At 37.7% G+C, this 21,031-nt stretch overlaps 1 protein-coding gene across 1 annotated transcript; it reads right to left on the bottom strand.

The window, feature by feature from the left end:
* Positions 1-836: 836 nt before the first annotated feature.
* On the bottom strand, positions 837-5,814 carry LOC112422830 (uncharacterized). The gene is made up of 4 exons (XM_039827068.1): positions 3,605-5,814; positions 2,452-3,321; positions 1,938-2,373; positions 837-1,784 (listed from the first exon to the last, which is right to left on the bottom strand). The coding sequence occupies exons 1-4, from the start codon at positions 5,812-5,814 to the stop codon at positions 837-839; spliced, it is 4,464 nt and encodes a 1,487-aa protein (XP_039683002.1).
* Positions 5,815-21,031: the final 15,217 nt, after the last annotated feature.

The following is a 21,031-nucleotide window of genomic DNA, read 5'->3' as shown; positions in this document are numbered from 1 at the left end:
ATAAGCATAAAAACGATGAGAACTTCGGTTCTGGAACGCTTTGTCGTTCAAAACGATGGAACACGATGTTGTTCAAAACGATGTTAACGATGAGGACTCATGTCCTGATAAAAGAATGCTTTAACCATTCTATAACGATGAGAGCTTCGGCTCTGATATGGTACCACATGCATAATTGCATTTGTTGAGGAGTCTTAGAAGGGTTGTCATGTCTTGCATGAGTCTTAGAAGTGAAGTCGAGTAGTCGCATGAGTATTGTTACTGTTGACATTGTTGTGGGATGATGAAGTTGATAATAAATGTTATATTATGATTGTTGAATGATTATGATGATAGGGTGTTAGATTCATTATGTTATTATATATTATTATTATTGTTGGAGAATCTCACCCCTTCTGCTTGAAAATGTTGCCCTTCCTATGGGTAACTTGCAGGTGATCCTGAGTAGTAGGTGGTGGCTCACAAAGTCTAGGGCTCTGATACATGGGATGGGGTTTTATTATTTGAATTCTTTCCTATGTATCGATTTTGAATTATAACTGATGTAGTTATTTGGTGGTTGACTTTTATGTTGAAACGGCCTTTATGCCAAGAATAATTATTGTAGACTGAATGATGATGAAAACAATCCGCTGCGAGTTTAATGATAATTTTATGAACGACGTTTGATTAAATAGATTTTATATATCCTCTATTTAACAATTTTTAAATGAAGAAATGTAGCATGCCTGTTATGATTACTCTGATTATTGTTGTATTACTACTATTTAAGTAATTTTGGGAAACGGGGTGTTACAGTTGGCATGATTGTAGCAATCAGCGTGCATCGTTATTCACTAGTACCCAGCTCTCAATATCTTCTTCGCCATGGCGTGCCCACATGAGTGAGTTCCGAAAGAGCCTTCATGTATCTCATGCATCAACTCTCCTGCTTCATACTTATTCACGCATCTGAGTAGGACCCCATCAAAGTTCCTCTTATACAATACATCTTCGTTGAGGAAGAATCGGCTTGACAACTTTCTCAAGGTCTTCTTGTCTTTGTTGGATGCCCCAGGCGGGTATTTTTGAGTTTGAAGGAAGACTTGGATATCATGATACCATGGCTTGTCATCATCAACTGCTTCGGCCGCAAACACATAAGCAGGCCGGTCGAGGAACTGAACATTGATTACTGGCACAATATTGTGACCATTCACTTTGATCATTGAGGATAGAGTAGCTAAAGCATCCGCCATTTGATTCTCATCACGGGGCACATGGTGTAGCTCTACTTTGTTGAAGAAAGTTAGCAATCGTCTTGCATAATCTCTGTAGGGAATCAATCCAGGATGACGAGTTTCCCATTCACCTTTGATCTGGTTAATCACGAGAGCTGAATCTCCATAGATGACAATCTTCTTAATCCTCAAATCGATGGCTTCTTCGATACCCATGATGCAAGCTTCATATTCAGCGATGTTGTTTGTACAATCAAATCGTATCCTTGCAGTAAAAGGGATGTGAGTACCCTTAGGGGTAATGAGGACTGCACCAATTCCACTACCATAGACATTAACGGCCCCGTCAAAAATCAAACCCCATTCGGATTCAGGATCAGGACCTTCACCGAACACCGGTTCATCACAATCTTTCGCTTTTAGATACATGACCTCTTCATCTGGGAAGTCAAACTTGATTGGTTGATAGTCTTCAATTGGTTGATGGGCCAAATGGTCTACCAAGATGCTACCTTTGATTGCTTTCTGGGTGCGATACACAATATCATACTCGGACAATAACATCTGCCATCAAGCAATCCTTCCAGTTAAAGCTGGCTTCTCAAATATGTACTTGATTGGATCCATCTTGGATATCAACCAAGTTGTATGATTAATCATATAATGACGGAGACGCTTGGCAGCCCAGGCTAAAGCACAACAAGTTTTCTCAAGTACAGAATATCGGGACTCACAATCAGTGAACTTCTTACTCAAATAGTAGATATCATGCTCTTTCTTTCCGGTTTCATCTTGTTGACCCAACACACAGCCCATGGAATCTTCCAGTACTGTTAAGTACATGATCAAAGGTCTTCCGTCAACTGGAGGAACCAGAATTGGAGGTTCTAACAGATATTCTTTGATTTGGTCAAAAGCCCTCTGATAATCAACATTCCACTTCACCCCTTGATCCTTGCGGAGTAACTTGAAAATTGGTCCACATGTGGCAGTCATGTGAGAGATAAATCTGGAGATATAATTCAGTCTACCAAGAAAACCTCTGACTTGCTTCTCTGTCTTTGGAACAGGCATTTCTCTGATGGCTTTGACCTTGTCGGGATCAACTTCAATACCCTTTTGACTGACGATAAAGCCTAGGAGTTTACCAGATCTGACACCGAAAGTACATTTGTTAGGATTCAACCGGAGCTTGTACTTTCTCAACCGCTGAAACATCTTCAACAAATACTCAACATGTTCTTCTTCTGTGCCAGAATTAACAATCATATCATCTACGTAGACCTCGATTTCTTTGTGAATCATATCATGAAAATTTTTGGTCATGCCCCTTTGGTAAGTGGCACCAGCATTTATCAACCCAAATGGCATCACCACATAGCAGAAAGCACCCCAGGGCGTGATGAAAGACGTCTTTTCTCTATCCTCAGGAGCCATCCTGATCTGATTGTAGCCGGAGAAACCGTCCATGAAGGAGAAAACCTTGCACTTAGCGGTGTTATCAACCAATACATCAATGTGAGGTAAAGGGAAATTATCCTTCGGACTAGCCTTGTTCAAGTCCCGATAATCAACACACATTCTGACTTTGCCATCTTTCTTTGGAACGGGCACTATGTTGGCCAACCATTGAGGATACTCTGATGTGACTAGGAAACCTGCATCAATCTGCTTTCGCACTTCCTCTTTGATTTTGAGGGTCATATCGGGATGAGATCTTCTCAATTTCTGCTTTACTGGAGGACACTCAGACTTCAAAGGCAGTCTGTGTTCCACAACATCAGGATCTAGACCCAGCATGTCCTTGTATGACCATGCAAATATCTCATTATACTCTCTGAGAAGCTCAATTATCCTCTTCTTGACAGATACCTCTAACAATGCCCCAATCTTGATCTCTTTTTTATCTTCCTCAGTACCCAGATTGATGATTTCTATCTCTTCTTGATGAGGTTGAATTGTCTTTCTTTCTTGTTCCAACATCCATCTGATCTCATCAGGAATCTCCTCATCCTCCTCTACTATAGCCTCGTAAACCGGAACCTCAAAGTTGGGAGGAAGCATGGGGTTACTGTGTTCAACGGGCTCGCTTATGTTCAGTCTGCACATGATTCATGATTGATTTTAATGAGTAAACGCAGACCTTTGATTTTGAAATTTAAAAGAAAAAGAGAACAATTTTTTTGATTTTTCTATTACCATTTTTTCCAGAAAATGCAAAGAATAAATAAAAATAAAGGCCGTGACAGAAACGGCGATTTTCATTCATAATAAAAGTACTGTAAGCAAAGACAAAGCCCTACATGATTTCACTTTCGTCTTGGGCAGAACGAAAGGAGTTTTCTTAAAAGTAAAAGAAACAAAAGACAATACAAACATATTACTTAGATCGGGGTATCACAGAAGGAATGTCCACAGCAATCCAGTTGCAGCATGCTCCTCCAGGTGTTACAAAGACAGGTGCCACTCCTCCAGGCGCATCATCGGTAATTGCATTGATCTCTGGCGAATCGTGGATGAATCCAGCACTGCGGAAAGAGCCTTCGGTAGGGTCAAACATCCTAGACCTACTGTTAAGAAAACCAATCCCTTCCTTGCGCTTGTTCTCTGGTAACTCCACTAGCTGACCCCAACCTTCAGTTTTACCTTCCTGGATTACCCTCTGGGCGTCTTTCAACGAAGCCATACAAGTCTCAATCTTACCTACACTTCCTTCAGCAGAGAACCCTTGGAATGATGACCCGTCTGAACTACTACCACCAATAACAGAGAAAGCAGACAAATTGCTGATCAAAAAGGCTGACTCGCCACTCACAGTAATGAGCTTTCCATGGCTTACAAATTTCAGCTTCTGGTGGAGAGTGGATGTCACTGCCCCAGCGTCATGAATCCATGGTCTGCCAAGCAAACAACTGAAAGAAGCTTGGATCTCCATGACTTGAAAAGTAACCTGAAACTCATGTGGGCCTACTGAGATGGGCAAATCTATCTCACCATATACTGATCTTCTGGTCCCATCAAATGCCCTCACCGTCACCTTACTGGGCCTCAAGAGAGCCTCGGAATATGTCAATTGGTCAAGGGTTGATTTGGGCATTACATTAAGAGCAGAGCCGGTGTCTATCAGAACATTGGATAAGGAGTCTGTTCTGCAAAGTACAGAGATGAGTAACGCCTGATTGTGCTTCTTCCCCTCCGCTGGGAGGTCTTCATCACTAAAACTCAGACTGTTACATGCGGTCACATTCCCCACAATACTTTCAAACTGGCCCAAAGTCACATCATAATCCACAAAAGCCTGGTCTAGTACTTTCTTCAGGGCATCTCGATGAGCACCAGAGCTTGATAACAGAGACATAATGGAAATCTTTGCAGGGGTTTGTAACAACTGGTCCACAACCCTGTATTCGCTCCTCTTGATCAGCTTTAAGATTTCATCAGCATCCTCATAGTCAACCTCTTTGGGATGCCCTCCAACTCTACCTTTACCTGTGTTCCGCTCCTTTACTGTTTCTTCGACCGGAATACTAGTGTTTTTCTGAACCACAGCAGGAAGAATGCGGCCGCTTCTCAAAATCTGACTACTCTTAGCAATATTGTCCACAGCAGAGGATGAGGTCGTTTCACTTCCGGGTTCTAGAATTGTGCCTTCATATTTGTAAGGTACGGCTTTCTGAGAGGAAGGAGGTACATGCCTAGGGACACAGATTACCAGAGGAGTGCCAGCGGGCTTTGCACTGTTAGGGTTTATCACAAGCGGCCTCCTAGCTCTGAATATTGGGGTGACAACACAAACACTTTTGCTCTTGATTTCCTTTGTAACCATAAGTTCCTTTTTATCTAGGAGACCTTGCACATCATTTTGTACTTGCATGCAACCACGAGGATCCACCGAACACACCTCACAAGCCTCGTGATCATGACTGAAGAGAGCTACTTCACACATTTTCACATGTATCGGTACCAAAGGAGTCTTGATGTCACATGCGTAGAGAATGCAAGCATCTTCATGACAATCTTGAATCATATTAACAACAGGCCCATGGGGAGGCAGAGGATTGTTCTGTGCAACATGATCAGGGTCGGCGAAAGTTAACTCTTTGCTATTGAGCAGTTTTTGGACCTCTTTCTTGAGGGCATAACAACGTTCCACATCGTGACCTGCTGCCCCTTGATGATAAACACAATGAAGTTCAGGACGGTACCAGCGTGGGAGAGGATCTGGAATGCGAGGGGGTTGTAGTGTGTGAACCAGGTTTTGCACGAGCAAGGAAGGCAGTAATGCTCCATAAGTCATTGGTATGGGATCAAATTGTTGTTTTTGATTCTGTTGATTGTAGGGAGCTTGAGGACGGGGTTGTTGTTGTGGTGGGTATTGTGGCCTTTGTTGGTATGGTTGTTGGGGGTAATATGGTTGTTGAGGGAATTGTTGTGGGTTGTATGGTAGTTGATATAGTGGTGGATAGTATGGTGAAGGTCCTTGAGGTCTTGGTGGTTGATAATTTGGGTTCTGGGGAGCGGTCATTTGTGGGGTAATGTTAGCAACATAAGGATGATTAGGGTACACAGGCTGAGATCCGCCATGGGCCACCATGTAACACCCTACTTCTATTAAAGCAATTAAACATGCGAATAATACATTTATTCAAGAAATAGAGGCTACGCCACATTCAAAATTCAAAACCCAATTAATAAACATGTATATAAACCTCAACAGTCGCAGCGGAATATAAACCAGAGTAAATTCAATTATACATGTTATGAATAAATAAATTACATCAACATAGATGCATTTCAAAAATCCCAACAAACGGGTAATCTCCAAACAAAACAATAATCCAAAATAAAAGATAATCTAGACCGACACAACTAAGCCTAGATCAGAGCCGACTAAACATCTAAACACCGATATCGGAGAAAGCTCTCGATATCCACCAAGTACAAGAATTCACCAAGCAACTAAACCTGCACAACGTCTACCCATCCATACAGATAGGCAGGCGGTCCATAACAGATCCACTGGGGGTAAGTATTACATTATCATAATCCAAATAACAGATAACATGAATATTTCAATATAAACATCATGCATTTGATCAATAATAAAATTTCCCACATCAATACTTACATCAAACCCCAATATCTCACATCAATAATCACCAATCACATGTGTCATGAACAAATATCAATTCACAGTTATTCATACACAATCACCAATCATATACATCATGAACACTCACCAATCTTAAGCCATGAACAATCATTAATCATATTTCATGAACAATCACCAATCACATGTATCAGGAACAAATATCAATTCACAAATATTCATTCACAATCATCAATCACAACATCATCAATAATCATTCATCTCATTTCATCACCAATCACATATTTCACATAAGACTCATGTTATGATATGCACTTATTGACACATAAATGCATGTGGTACCAAATCTCAACAAGGTCGTCACCTTTCGATGCCACTTGCACATCGAATGTAAGGGCTCACACCTGCCTTACAATAATCTCGAAGTAAAAGAGTCATCCCTTTTACAGCAACAACGACTATGATGCATGGACATGTATAAGGACTCGATAATGCGGCAACAATTCACAATCTCAACCTCAATATATAGGACAACACCCAATTATATTGATTATCTCCACAACATTGCATTATCAAGCAAACATGCCCACACAAATAAATCATAGTATTCAGCATCACACATCAACATGATTATCAATAATCAACAATGTCATTCAACATCAACTATATGATATAGTTTCACCATTCCAAACAATTCTCATATTCCAAGTAAGAGAACATACAACATCTCATGACAAATATCATATCCAATACAATCATTCATTCATATAACTTCACTTAGCCATATAAGAATAGTCACCACAATTCATAAGACAATTAGTTCAATAAATGTTTTTGACCAAAGACCGTGTCAAGTGGCAAACGACCAACATTGGCAATTCCCAAGACGAAACAACATAGACAAGTTGAGAGTTCTCAAACAACCTTAACCAATCATGTATTCATGAATTTAAGTTGCCTCCGTACCATTAAACATTAATCCAAGAACAACATAAGTTCGTATGAAAACCCCATTTCACAACTTTTCACATTCCCACCCGAAATATCACCTTTTACATGATTAGAACAAATGAACTAAAACCAAATAAATCAACTCTAGGACCTCAACCAGTATATACACAAATCACATATGAGTGCAGTAGTGTATACATCAACGTTTCATAGGCCAACTCACTTAAATTCAAGTTTTGCAAAGATCATATCATAATTGTCTCATTAAAGTCAAGAAAACACAAGGACTCACTAAGCCCTTAATACAAAGCTATTTCTTCCATAAAAACATCCCTAGATAATTAGGATAAAGTCCCTACACTTAGGAAGAAGTTTGGAAGTAATTGGATCAAAGAAAATTGCATTTTTAAGGTTTCTAGGCTGCCAAATCGCTTCATGACTCGTAAGATCGCTTCATGATTTTGACAGCATCAGACTGAGTAGAAAAATTTGATGTTGCTGTCAAAATCACCTCATGATTTGCGAAATCGCTTCATGATTCGACAACATCAGGCTATGCAGAAAATTTATTGTTTCTGTCAAAATCACCTCACGATTTGTAAGATCGCTTCATGATTTTGACAGTAGCAGACTATGCAAAATTCAACTTCTACGTTTTCGCGCATAAAAATCAAACCGTTAATCCGTTTTCGATGCCGTTTCCGCCTACATGCTCCTAACACTTGGCACTATCATAATTTACAAAAATTTCATGTTTCAACCATCCCAAAAGTCATTTTCCAAAACCTCACATAATCACTTATTGGCGAAAACGCATAAACATCGACATTTTACACGAAAAACCCGCTTTCTCCCAAACAACTCAACTAACATAACCACAACATGAAAACAGAAATTCTCCTAGGTTCAATCCATCCAACAATAACAAAATTTCAGTCAACAACCATAAATATCAAAGTTCAATTTGGTCCTTCACATGAACACTTAACTCAACTTCACCAATTTCACAAAACCACCAATAACATCTTATTTCTCATCAACAATTATGGTATATGAACACCCAAGCCTCAAATCATACTCAACAACATATCTCAGCAACAACAACATCAATTACATATGATTTACATCTCATTTCAACCAAAACATATCAAATTTCATCAATTAAGTATAATTTCATAACTTAACATTTATACATACTTTGAAACATGTAATTTCACCCACAAACATACCATAATCATCAATTCATGCACAAGAAAATAACATTACAACAAGAGCACGAATTTAGCCACAATTGTTCATCAACCCATTTTCATACAACATGAGAAAATGCAAAAATTGTACATGATTATGATAATAACTAACGCCCTTACCTTAGAAGAAGATTAACCCAAACTCTTGCTTCAATTTAGCTCCTAAGCTTACCCAATTGGATTCTTCAAGTTCTTCTCTCCAAAACCCTTTTTCTCTTCTCTTCTCCTCTTTCTCTTTCTACCTCTCTCTAGAAATGTTTGTGAAATGAATGAATTGGTTCTCCTAACACAACCCTAGTGTTATCTCTACTAATGGGCTTAACTTAGTTTCTAGTGGGCTTAACCCATTTCTATTCAAACCAAAAATATTACTACACTCCAAACGATATTTTAATTAATAACGGTAAAATGTCACTAACGGTAAAATCTAATCACTACACTAGTAACTTAGTAAAATAAAGGTTCTCACTAACTATTAAAATAATTCTCACCAAAATTACCATTTTACCCTTACCCGTCAAATGACTAAAATACCCTTCTAATATGGTAATCCACGTAAATGCACCCGACGACAATTAATACACACAAGCATAAATAATCACACACAAACATAATTAAAAGTAATTAAAATAAATCTAGCTAAAAATCGGGCTGTTACACACCATGCCGACTTCTTGAGCATTCCTTTTTGAGTAACCATTACCAAACTTCTTGTTACCATTAGACGAACTTCCTGCGGAACCACCTGAAGAACCAGCTCCCTTACGAGCCCAATCCTCAATACGTATCCCCGTCTCTACCAGGTCGGTGAATTTCTGTGACGCACAAACAATCATTTTCTCTGAATAGCAAGGGCTCAGAGTCTCATAGAACATCTCGGATAATTCCCTTTCATCCAAGGGCGGACGAATCTGGGAGGCCTTCTGGATGAAGCGTTGTGCATACTCTTTGAATGATTCTTTGTCCTTCTAGGTCAAGGACTGCAACTCTTTGCGACTAGGCGCCAGATACGTGTTGTATTTGTATTGTTGCATGAAAGCGTCAGCCAATTGTTCAAACGTAGTAATGCCTTTCAATCCCATAAACCAAGTATGTGCAGGACCGGTCAAACTGTCCTGGAAGCAATGAATGAGCAAAGGTACGTTGTTCCTGTAAGCTATCATCTTCGTAATATACATGGTTAGATGATTTTGTGGACACGAGTCCCCTTGGTATTTCTCAAACACAGGCATCTTGAATTTTGGGGGTATATCCACATCTGGTACCAAGCAAAGATCGTATATACTCTGGACGACTACTTCTTTACCACGCATGTTACTCATCTCTTTTTCCAAAGCCCCGAACCTCTCTTCCCAGTTAACTGCTTTGTCGCCCCCCATCACACTGTCAAAATGATAAATCTGCTCTTCCTGCTGTGGCTCAACATGCACAGTGGGTCCTGCTTGAGTCATAGCAGCCTGAGGAAATAGCTGGCCCATCTGAAAAAAGGTGAAGTCTGTTGACCATGTGCGAATGGCATTTCAGTAGCACTTGGACGAAAAACCCCATTAGCTGCAAGCGGCATGCCCCAAGGGTAGCTTGGAGACATGGAATATTGAGGAGTAGAAAAGAGACCCTGGGGGCCAAGAGGACGGAAGCCTGAGTTACCCATAGTTGCCATATTACCAGAAGAAAAATCAGTCATCAGAGGCTGGGTGAGGCCGATAGTTGTAGTAGTAGTCGGAGATGGTTGCGGGGGACCCTCAGGTGCAGCTGTGACGACCACAACAGGAGTTGAATTGGAGATTGCTGCTTGCTCTCTCTCAGCCATCATAGTTTCCATCATAAGTGCCATTCTTTCCATCTCTCCCTTGAGGTTAACCAGTTCCTCTCTGAGCTGAGCGTTTTCCTGTTCTGCTGCTAACATCCTCTTCTTGATATGAGCTCGAGTGTTGTGAATGTGAGTGGGTTTGTACTGAATACGCCGGGCCACTTTGCTTCTCTGAGGCAGAAATGAGGAGAGTATGAGACTTGATTTTGACACTTTTTATGAATGCAATATGATGCATGATATGCTATATGCCAAAATATGCAATTTATATATATATATATATATATATATATATATATATATATATATTTTATTGAAGGACCTATAGAAGCAATTTTGTAAACATACTAACCTAAACAAATCATAAAAAAAACAAAGTTGATTACAAGATAATTCCCTTTCTAACAACAAAGCCAAGAGATAGACTTTCAAAGTAAAACAAGATAATTCCCTTTTAACAGACTGAGCCAAGGGATAGACTCCAAAGTACATAAAGGAAAAACTAGTAAAAGCATGTAAAACAAACTGAAAGACCCTCGAGCTCCTGAAGCGGACTAGTCCTCAAAATCAGAATGTGGACCATCAAAAAGATCCATACGCCTCTTCTTCCTCCCAAGACAAACTTTGTCAAGAAAATCTTCCTTCTTTTGGAGGGCGGCACTCAGTTTAATGTTTTCCTCCTTTTCCTGGCGATTAGCCCGAATTTGTTGATCCAAAAGGCACCTCAAAGTATCACATTCTTGCTCCTTCTTGTGGTACTTCATTTCCCATTTGGACTTCTCACGCCTTTCGACATCCAACTGCTTCTGGTACCCTTCTAAAGACTCAGGAGGTAGAGGTAAAGGTATAGGTGGGACGGTTGAGGTTGCAAACCTTTGTCGTGGGTATGGCATCCTCAATTTGTTGGCTCGATCAATAACCCATTGAACATAAACTTCATGTGCGATGACCGCTCTCTTTCCTAACTGACTCCTGCTTTTCTTGACAATGGAATACCAAGCTTTCTCGAACTGCACGTTTTGATTCGCATCATCTTTCTTGTAGAGGAAGAAATCCCTATCTAGGATGAGGTACACAGGCTTCATCTCCATATAATACCCAAACTGTCGTCTCGCAAGAATTGGGATGTAGCTAATTCCTCCCTGCGTACCAAGAAGAGGTACGTTGTTGAAATCACCACAACTGTCAATGACAAACTCTGGGTCACAAGATGGGTTAAACCAGATTATGTCCTTTGGGGTCCAAGTCATGAGCTTCTGGGACCAAGGGATAGGTTCCGGTCTAATACTGGGACGGGGCAAGTGTGAAGTAATCCAGCGGTGGAGTAAAGGTGTACAACAGACGATGGTCCCTTTTCGATGACTAGTGCGATCATGAATAGCAACATACGTGTCAGCGAGTAAAACAGGAACCGGGTTTTGGGTTAAGAAGACCCGTATGGCATTCATGTCAACAAACTTGTCAACTCTCGGGAAGAGGACTATACCATAGATAAGCAGGGCAAGGATAGACTCAAAATCATCGGTTTTGGATTTCTCGAAACAAGTGGTGGCCTTTTGGTGAAGGAAGTTGTAAGGTAAGCATGGGAGACCGTCTTTGGTTGTGAACTTGTCTTTTATGTCGGCTACTTCAAGGTGAAGGGCTTTTGCGATGGTAGGGATTTTAGGAATGGGCCCAAAGGCATGAAAGGGTACTTCATCGAGCACCGGTAAACCAACCCAATGGGAGTACTCCTCTAGAGTTGGGAAAAGCTGAAAGTCTGGGAATGTGAAGCCATGATAAATCGGATCATAGAACTGGACCAAAGTATTGAGAAGCATTACATCCACTTTTGTCTTGAGAATGTCGAGTAAATTACCATACTGCTCCTGAAAATGACCCGGATTTTTCAACATCTTCGTCAAACCCCTCAAACCCTCTAAACTCTCTGCATCCGGTGCCTTGAATTTATACCCGTGGGTACTCCTTCCAACAAACTCCATAACCTATGATGTTTATAAAAAAACCTATATAAGTCCTTCAATATTTCAATGGATGAGAAAATATGTTTATGAATGAATGCATGTATGTATGATAATGCTCAAGTACATAGAATACATGGTGAGGGTAAGTTCCACAATGTTGGAGTCAAGAGTAACAACGTCATTTGGTAAGGACTATGGTTTAAATTGCACTTGTAACAAAGGTTCTACCAAGGTTCCCAAAGTCATTGACCACTTCCGAATATTATCGGATACCGAGAAAACACCCGGTCCAACAACGTTCGTAGGAAAGTCTCATTTGAGTGTAGTATCGCGTGCCGACTAATTCCGAGAAAACACCCGGTTAGCCACCGCACTACATCCTAAAAGGCCAAGATGGGTTAAGGGTTACTAAAAGGTTCTTAGCTTCATTGGAAACTTAAGAGTAATAAAGTCTAAACGTGAAAACACACGCCGACATATATTACTTCAAGCTCCTTTGCTAAGTGTGGTTATCTCACGTGTGACAAGACACGAGTATACTCTCGGTATGCCACTATGAGTCTACCACTCCTATCTTATATTTCCCTCAAGCTCGGGTGTAGAGCTTTATCTCACCACTCACGTGAAAGCAATAGCATTTAGGCATGTATTTACAAGGCATAAGAAACAATAAAGCACAAGTAAAAAACAAGTAAGGTGGGTTTAACCCGCGTAAGACTAAGTCCCCAGTGAAGTCGCCATTCTGTGCTCCCCGATTTTCGGATATCAAACCATTGATTGATTTGAATCGTCAATCTTTGAACTCTCAATTCTTTATTCGTGGGAAGGGAAAAAATGAGTAAAAACCCTTATCGAGACTTTGGATTCGGGGGTTGGTTTCAAATAGGGAAGGTGTTAAGCACCCTAAACGACTTCGGTACTCCGAAGGAACCGCTTACCTAGATTATCTTGTGCTAAATTCATTTGGCTTACTTGAAAAATTATTACCTAAAATCTAAGTGAAAGAATGGAGGGAGAAGAAGTATGTTTTTGGTTATTTTTATTTGATTTGGAAGGACAAGTCCTCTGCCTACGTACCCTTTTTTGGGAAAGGGATCAAAACCGACGTAGTTCCACTAAAAAATTTCTTTGGTGGGTTAGGTTGATTTTAAGATTTTTGAAAATGGTTTTAAGAAGAGAAAGAGGCCTCAAGGCATGAGATAAAAGAAATGAGTGAGGTTAATTGAAAGTTTGATTAAGAAATAAAGGAAAAAAGTTATTAAGAAAATGATTTTGAAGTTTTGCATATTTGTTTTTTTTGAGAAAAATGATTTTTCTAACCAACGGTGAAAACTAACGTAACGTCGTAAAAGCGAACGTAAAGCGATAAATAAATTGTGGTAGTGTCGGTGCAAGTGTCGGTGCTTATGTTACCTACATTATTACATCAATTCCTAAATACAACCCTAAGGCCTTTATGCCAAAATAAAAATGGAAGAAATAAAATTACATCAATTCCCTATTTATACACACTAAATCAATGACAAAACAAAATAATGAGAAAATTAAATGTACATGCTATGATTCAAGACAAAAATTAAATCGTTAGTAAAATAAGAAATATAATGGTGAATGAGACATAAGTAATAAAAAGCAAGGAATTAAGACAAGCAACAATTAAGATCATCATATAAGAAATAAACAAAAAAATTTAAAAGAAAACAAATAGGATAGATTTTTAAAAATTAGAGAAAATTAAAATGGTGAGAACAATATTTTTGGAATTTTTTCTAAACACAAAAATGTCAAAAAAGTGTAAAAAACAGTATTTAAAAATAAAGACAATTAAAAATAAGAAATAAAAAAATATTGGCTCAGCAGGATCTAATCTGGACCGTTGGATGAATCCAGAGGTCCAGATCTGAATCCCAAGATCTCATCACAGCCATAGGATCTAAGATCCAACGGTTTTAAAAATAAACAGAAAAAAGGAAGGATATACTGGAAGCACAATGACCGTCAGATCAACAATCTGACGGTTCAACAGCAGGCACGCAGTATTCCACACAAAAGAAACAAACACTCAACCACATACGAAATGCATCATCGGCCGTTAGATCTACGATCTGACGGCCTAGCTATAGTCATACACGACAATATGATGGAACAACACACATGGAATTAAAATAAAATGACGAGGCTATATAAAGTGGTTTCACTAAAAAAACAACATAAATCAAACAATCCTTCTCTCTCTAAGTTAAACTTAGAGAGAGAAGCTCTCCCTTCTCTCTAAAAAACGTCACCGGAGAAGATGAGGAGGGGTGGCCGGAGCTGCTCCGGCGCGGTGGTCGGCCATAGCGCCGCCGCGTCGGAGCTTTTTTTTTTATTTTTTTTTGAAATTTTTTTACATCAAAAGCTTCTTCTCCTTCTCCTCTATACAAATCCGGTGTTATTTTTAAAAAGGGTAGAGAGATTTGAGCTAGATCTAGCAAAGAAAGTTTGAGTGAAATTACCTTCGGTTTCAAAACGGAGAAGACCGGATCTACTACTTTAAGCTCGGATTCACTTCCTTCTTGCTAAATTCCTCCGATCTAGCTCGAATCCGGTCCGATTTGCTTCCCTTTTTGCTCCGGTTCGGTTCGTTTCTTTTACCTCTCCTTGATCTTGCTCGATCCGAGTTGTTGTTGATATGAGGAACAGATGCGTTCTTCTTCTCTTCCAGTTCGGTTTCGATTTGTTTGTGTTATGTGTTGATTTGAGTTGGTTTTGTGGATTTGTGGTGTTTATGTTGATTTCTGGAAGAAAAAAAAAAGTTATGAGGACTATTCATGAATATTCATGAGTGTTGTTGGTGATGTTCATATTTTTTGTGATTTTTGGTATTTGATTCGTATTTGGAATGAGAGAGAAATGGGAAAGTGTTTGTATTGATTTGAGGGACTGATTTGACTCCGATTCTGACGCGGCTACAGTGAATTTTCAGACCCTCTTCCCAATGATTGGACAGTGTATTTATAGTGACCAAATAGGGTTGGCTCCGGTACATATCAAAGACCAAAATACCCCTGTTGGAGACTTGGGGATAAAGACTTAACAAATAAAAATAATAAGAAAAAAAAAGAAAAGAGGAAAGAAGAAAGAAAGTTACGTGAGTGACTTTCCTTTCTTTGTTTTTTTTTTTTAAAAAATTAGTAAAATAAAATAATAATAAACAAAAAAAATAACAAATAAAAAATAACAAATAAAATAAAAAAAAATATTAATTAATAATAAAAAAAAAAAAAAGTCCCTTCGAAATCTGACATGAGGTACTTCAAAGTATCCTCCCTGCCGAAATTTTGTCTGAAATGATTAAAAAAAACGCGACTTTTAAAATACAATTAGACCTTTTAAAATGACTTGACTGTTATGACTAAAACTTTTAAATATAAAATGCGTCTAAAAGTTATAAAAAAAAAAAAAAACAGATGAAGTGATTTTAACTGTTGTAAAAAGCAAGCAGAGACTTAAATGCAAGATGACAGTTTTTTTTTAATAATTAAAGACGACACAAAAACGAGTTTTAAATGGTAAAAGAAACGGATAAAAGATTTCAAACGGATCAAATTTGGGGTATGACACCATTCTTTTGTTTGCCTACTTTGATATCCACTAACCATGAACAAGCACCCACATTTTCTTGAGCCCGTTGTCGCATGCTTTGGTTTTTTTTTTTTTTCCGGCACTTTGTGAGCACCACTCCTTTCACACACTAGGCGGAAAATTGGATTGATCAAGCTTGATCTTTGTGTAACAATTGTAAATCCCGCCTTTTTTGCTTGATGACGTGCCCACTCAAGCAATTCTTCTCTATCTTTCGACTTAACGTCGTTTGAAAAAAAAACCTAGCCGTGTCAACTTCGGTGGCTTGATGTGGGAGGACACCAGAGTCAACATATTTAGAAGCTTCAACATGGACGGAATCTCCATCAACACCGGAGTCAACATATTTAGAAGCTTCAACATGGACAGGGTTCTACGTAACTGACGTTGAAACCCATAACAAATGCTAAAAATAAACGGATTAAAATACTCAATACCTGATTTTTTTTTTACGCCAAAAGTGTGCTAATAGCTCCTATGCTTGATGCTTGAATGATTTTGAAGCAAGATTTGATGAAAAAAATATTGGATTTGGGGATTGGATGAAAGTGGAATGGAAGTTGATGATGAAATGGTGTGTAGGGGGAGCAGGTGACTGTTTCATCTGATGAAACATATTTCATGGCAGTTAACTGCAACCGGTTTTTGAATTTCTCGGCAGTTAACTGCCAAGGGGGCAAAAACGTATTTTACTTGTGTGTCTCAGCCTTATGATAACACTAGTGCTATTAATCTCACCAAAAACCCTGTTTTACATTCAAGGACTAAACATATTGAGATTCTGTAACATCCCATACTGCTTTCAGAATTGCCGACTGACCCCACAAACCAACACAAGTCTTTTCAGCGTGTCTTCTCCTCACTCGCACGCTTTCCGTGAAACTTCCCAGAAGGTCACCCATCCCAAAATTGCTCCAAGTCAAGCACACTTAACTGTGAAGTTCTTATGGTTTGAGCTACCGAAAAGAAGATGCATCTTGTTCATATAGGTAGTACCAAACAATTCTTATAAGCCTACCTTCAACCATGTAGTCCCATACCTACACGGCCTCCGGATCCCTCTCATTCCGATGTGATTCGGTTCCTCTAGAAGCTGTCGGGAGCCGCTCATTGTCATGCCTTGTGCACCGACGACCACTCCCCGCCCTCGTCAGCCTTAGGTATTACTGATATTTTTACAAAACCCCTACCATCCGAGTCTTTTCTCAAGATCTGTAGGGAACTAGGTATCTTGGATACCTCTTGCCTTAAATAAGCAAGAGCTTCTTCTTAATTTAATAATTGTGTTACTTGTCTTTCACATGCATATTATCTTTTTGTGCCTTCTTTTGCATGTTGCACTTGTGTTCAATTGCGAGTGTCACTTGTGTTGTGTCATTTTCTTACTTTTGCTATAATTCTTTTTGACGTTTTCAAAGGGGAAGAAATGTTGATGTTCCATGTTGATGTTTCTTTTTACCTTTATCCTTCTTCTTCTTCTTTTTGTTGTTTTGCCATTTTTTTGTGTTATATGTCGGGTGTAACGCTCCTATTTCTATTAAAGCAATTAAACATGCGAATAATACATTTATTCAAGAAATAGAGATTACGTCTTATTCAAAATTCAAAAACTGATAGACATGTATGTAAACCTCAACAGTTACAGCGGAATACAAATCAGAGTGATCAAATATATACATGCCATGAGCAAATAAATCATGTCTCAAAGGTAAATCTCAAAACCCAAACATACGGGTAGTCATCAACAAAATCATAATCCAACGGAAGATACAAACAACCTAATCTAGACCGACACGACAAGCCTAGATCAGAGCCGACACGACCCGATATTGGAGAAAGCTCCCGATATCCCACGCAAAGACTCACCGAGCACTACTCCTGCACAACGTCTACTCACCCATACAGGCAAGTAGGCGGTTAAAACCACTAGGGGTAAGCATTACATTATCATAATCCAGATAATAATCAAAACAAATAATATCATGTACTTGAATAATAATAGTCATGCATAAGTACTTATATCACAACTTGATAGTTCATATCCACATATATCAATCACATGAATAATTATCCAATCATAAATATTCATTCACAACATCATTCATAGACAATCATTAGCAACATTCATTCATCTCAATTCATCACCTGTAACACCCCGTTTTCCCAACTTAAAAATTTCATAAATATTTATTAGAGTAAACAACATATAACGGAATGCTACACTTGTAACACCCCGTTTTCCCAACGTGAAAATTTCATTTATTTAATCAGAGTAATTCACCTAAACGGAATGTCACATTCTTTTCTTAAAATCATAAACTGTATAAATAACTATTTATCCTTTAAAATTCAATAACTAAAAAGTCTTTAATACTTCGCAGCGGAAATTATTCAATAATCAAAACAGTCTTTGACACTAAAGCCTCTTTACAATTATGTCATAAAAATCCATTCTAAAAACATAGTCATAACTCTTCAGAAACAATACGTAAGGAATAGAAAGCAATAACAAATTCCCATCCCGTTACGTATCAGAGCACCTAAAGACACTTGAGCCACCACTCCTACTAATCATTAATACCTGCAAGTTACTCATACGAAGAGCAACATTTTCAAGCAGAAGGGGTGAGATTTCACAAAACAATAATATCAAGCATATAATTCAATAATTATATTTAACAACACAAATAACTTCATCTATTAGTAATAATAATTCTTCATGTAATAATTCTTAATAACTCAACCAACTTCTAATTATCATTTAACACATATTAACCAAATCGTAACAAACATAGATCATCACATCATAGTCATAGTTCATATATAGCATAACAACATCTTAATCCTAATTCATATACAACATAACAACATCATTAATTCATAATAATAATTATTCATCAAACATTTCATTATCAATTCATTAATAAAAGACAACTTATCAATTTAATATAAACATCATCAAGTACACTTAACAACTCATAGATATCATCATGTAATCATCATCACTAATAACTTTAAAACAACACAATATAATCATCTCTTATTAATAGTAATAATTATCTACATCATAACATAAACATCTTCTTATAATAATAATAATAATTATATATACATCATCTCGTCATAATATAATAATATAACAACAACATAACATGATATTCACTTAATAATAATAATAATTATATATACATCATCTCGTCATAATATAATAATATAACAACAACATAGCATGATATTCACTTAATAATAATAATAATTATATATACACCATCTCTTCATAATATAATAATATAACAACAACATAGCATGATATTCACTTAATAATAATAATAATTATATATACATCATCTCAACATAATATAATAATATAACAACAACATAGCATGATATTCACTTAATAATAATAATAATTATATATACATCATCTCTTCATAATATAATAATATAACAACAACATATTCATCTTCTTGTATTAATATAACAACAACGTATTCATCATCTTATGAAAATATAATCAACACATACTAACACCAAAATCAACATCATAAATCTTAAACATAAACATCTTAAACAATATCATCTTAAACATCATAGCATCTTTGATAAACAATTACCAAGTAATCACAACATTCGATCATCATCAATAACATAACATAATATTCACTTAATAATATTAATCATATATTGAACAACATATTCATCACTTAATAGTAACAATTATACACAACATCATAACAACTTAACAATATCATAATCATTATCTTAAACAACATAGCAACGTAACAATATCATAATCAATATCTTAAACAACGTAGCAACATAACAGTATCATAATCAACATGTTAAACAACATAGCAACATAACAATATCATAATCAACATGTTAAACAACATAGCAATATTTTAGTCAACATCATATAATTCACATCGTATAATCTTCGCAGGTACTTCTTTAACAACACATGGGTAGAACACAACTCGACAAACTCATGGATGATAATTCATCGACAACTTAACAACTCATGGATGATAATTCATCAACAACGACCTTGACTCGACATATGCGACAATGCAACTTAGACACTTATATGCATGTGGTACCAATCGTCATCATAAGTATTAATATACTTTTATCGTGCGGAGGACAAAGCTCCTAAAACGTGCGGAGGACAAAGCTCCTAATCGTGGTGAGGACAAAGCTCAATGAAATGCTATGCATGGACTCTTAACAACAAACCACCGTAATCATCGTAATCAACATATCATCATGCATCCAATAATTTGGAGCTAAACGTCATCATTTCATAATATATATATAGACATCATGCACTTAGTTAAATAACAGCAGTAGCACAGTCAAATCACACAACAATAGAGAGATATCAATATATCAATTGCAATTCACAACATAACAATATTAATGTGAAGCATCAACAACTTAAACATCAAACATCTTCCACATAAGGCATATAAATATTTCACCTAACCAACAACAGCAACATAGGCGACACATAAACATCTCAGGATATAACAATATCAAATGATAATCAACAACAACTCATGTAACTTAGTTAAATAACAATAGCAGCATAATCAGATTATATCAACAGCTTATTACCAATTCATTTTCAACAACTTCCTGATCATTCAATAATAATTCAAGTAATGCAATCAATCAATAAATCACATTATAAACACTTAGCATTTCAATATAGCTTCACAATTCACAATCATTATCTTTAATAGGTCACACTATGTACCTAAAGTTCATTTCTAACCAATCCAAGCAACTCAAGTCTCACAATGCACTAAAAACACTCAATTCTGGAAGTGCTCGCGAGGCGAGAGCATCTGCTCGTCGTGGCGAGTACAAGCCAACTTTCCAACTAAGGTTGTTCTAGGTTCAATCTCGTTCTAAATCATTCTCTAATCAATAGTAGGCACCTAAAGGTACTCAAAGGCATCTAAGGTTCAACTCAAAAGGTCGAAACACAAAATCTAACATGCTCTCTGCCTAAGCTCGCTATGGCGAGTAAGGTTGCTCGCAATGGCGAGCAATACCAAAACACTCGCGAGGCGAAGGGGAAGGCTCGCGTGGCGAGC

Source organism: Medicago truncatula, chromosome 6 (assembly GCF_003473485.1).
Source record: "Medicago truncatula cultivar Jemalong A17 chromosome 6, MtrunA17r5.0-ANR, whole genome shotgun sequence".
Taxonomy (NCBI): domain Eukaryota; kingdom Viridiplantae; phylum Streptophyta; class Magnoliopsida; order Fabales; family Fabaceae; genus Medicago; species Medicago truncatula.
The sequence above is the reverse complement of the archived record's forward strand: the minus strand, read 5'-3'. Positions and strand labels throughout refer to the sequence as shown.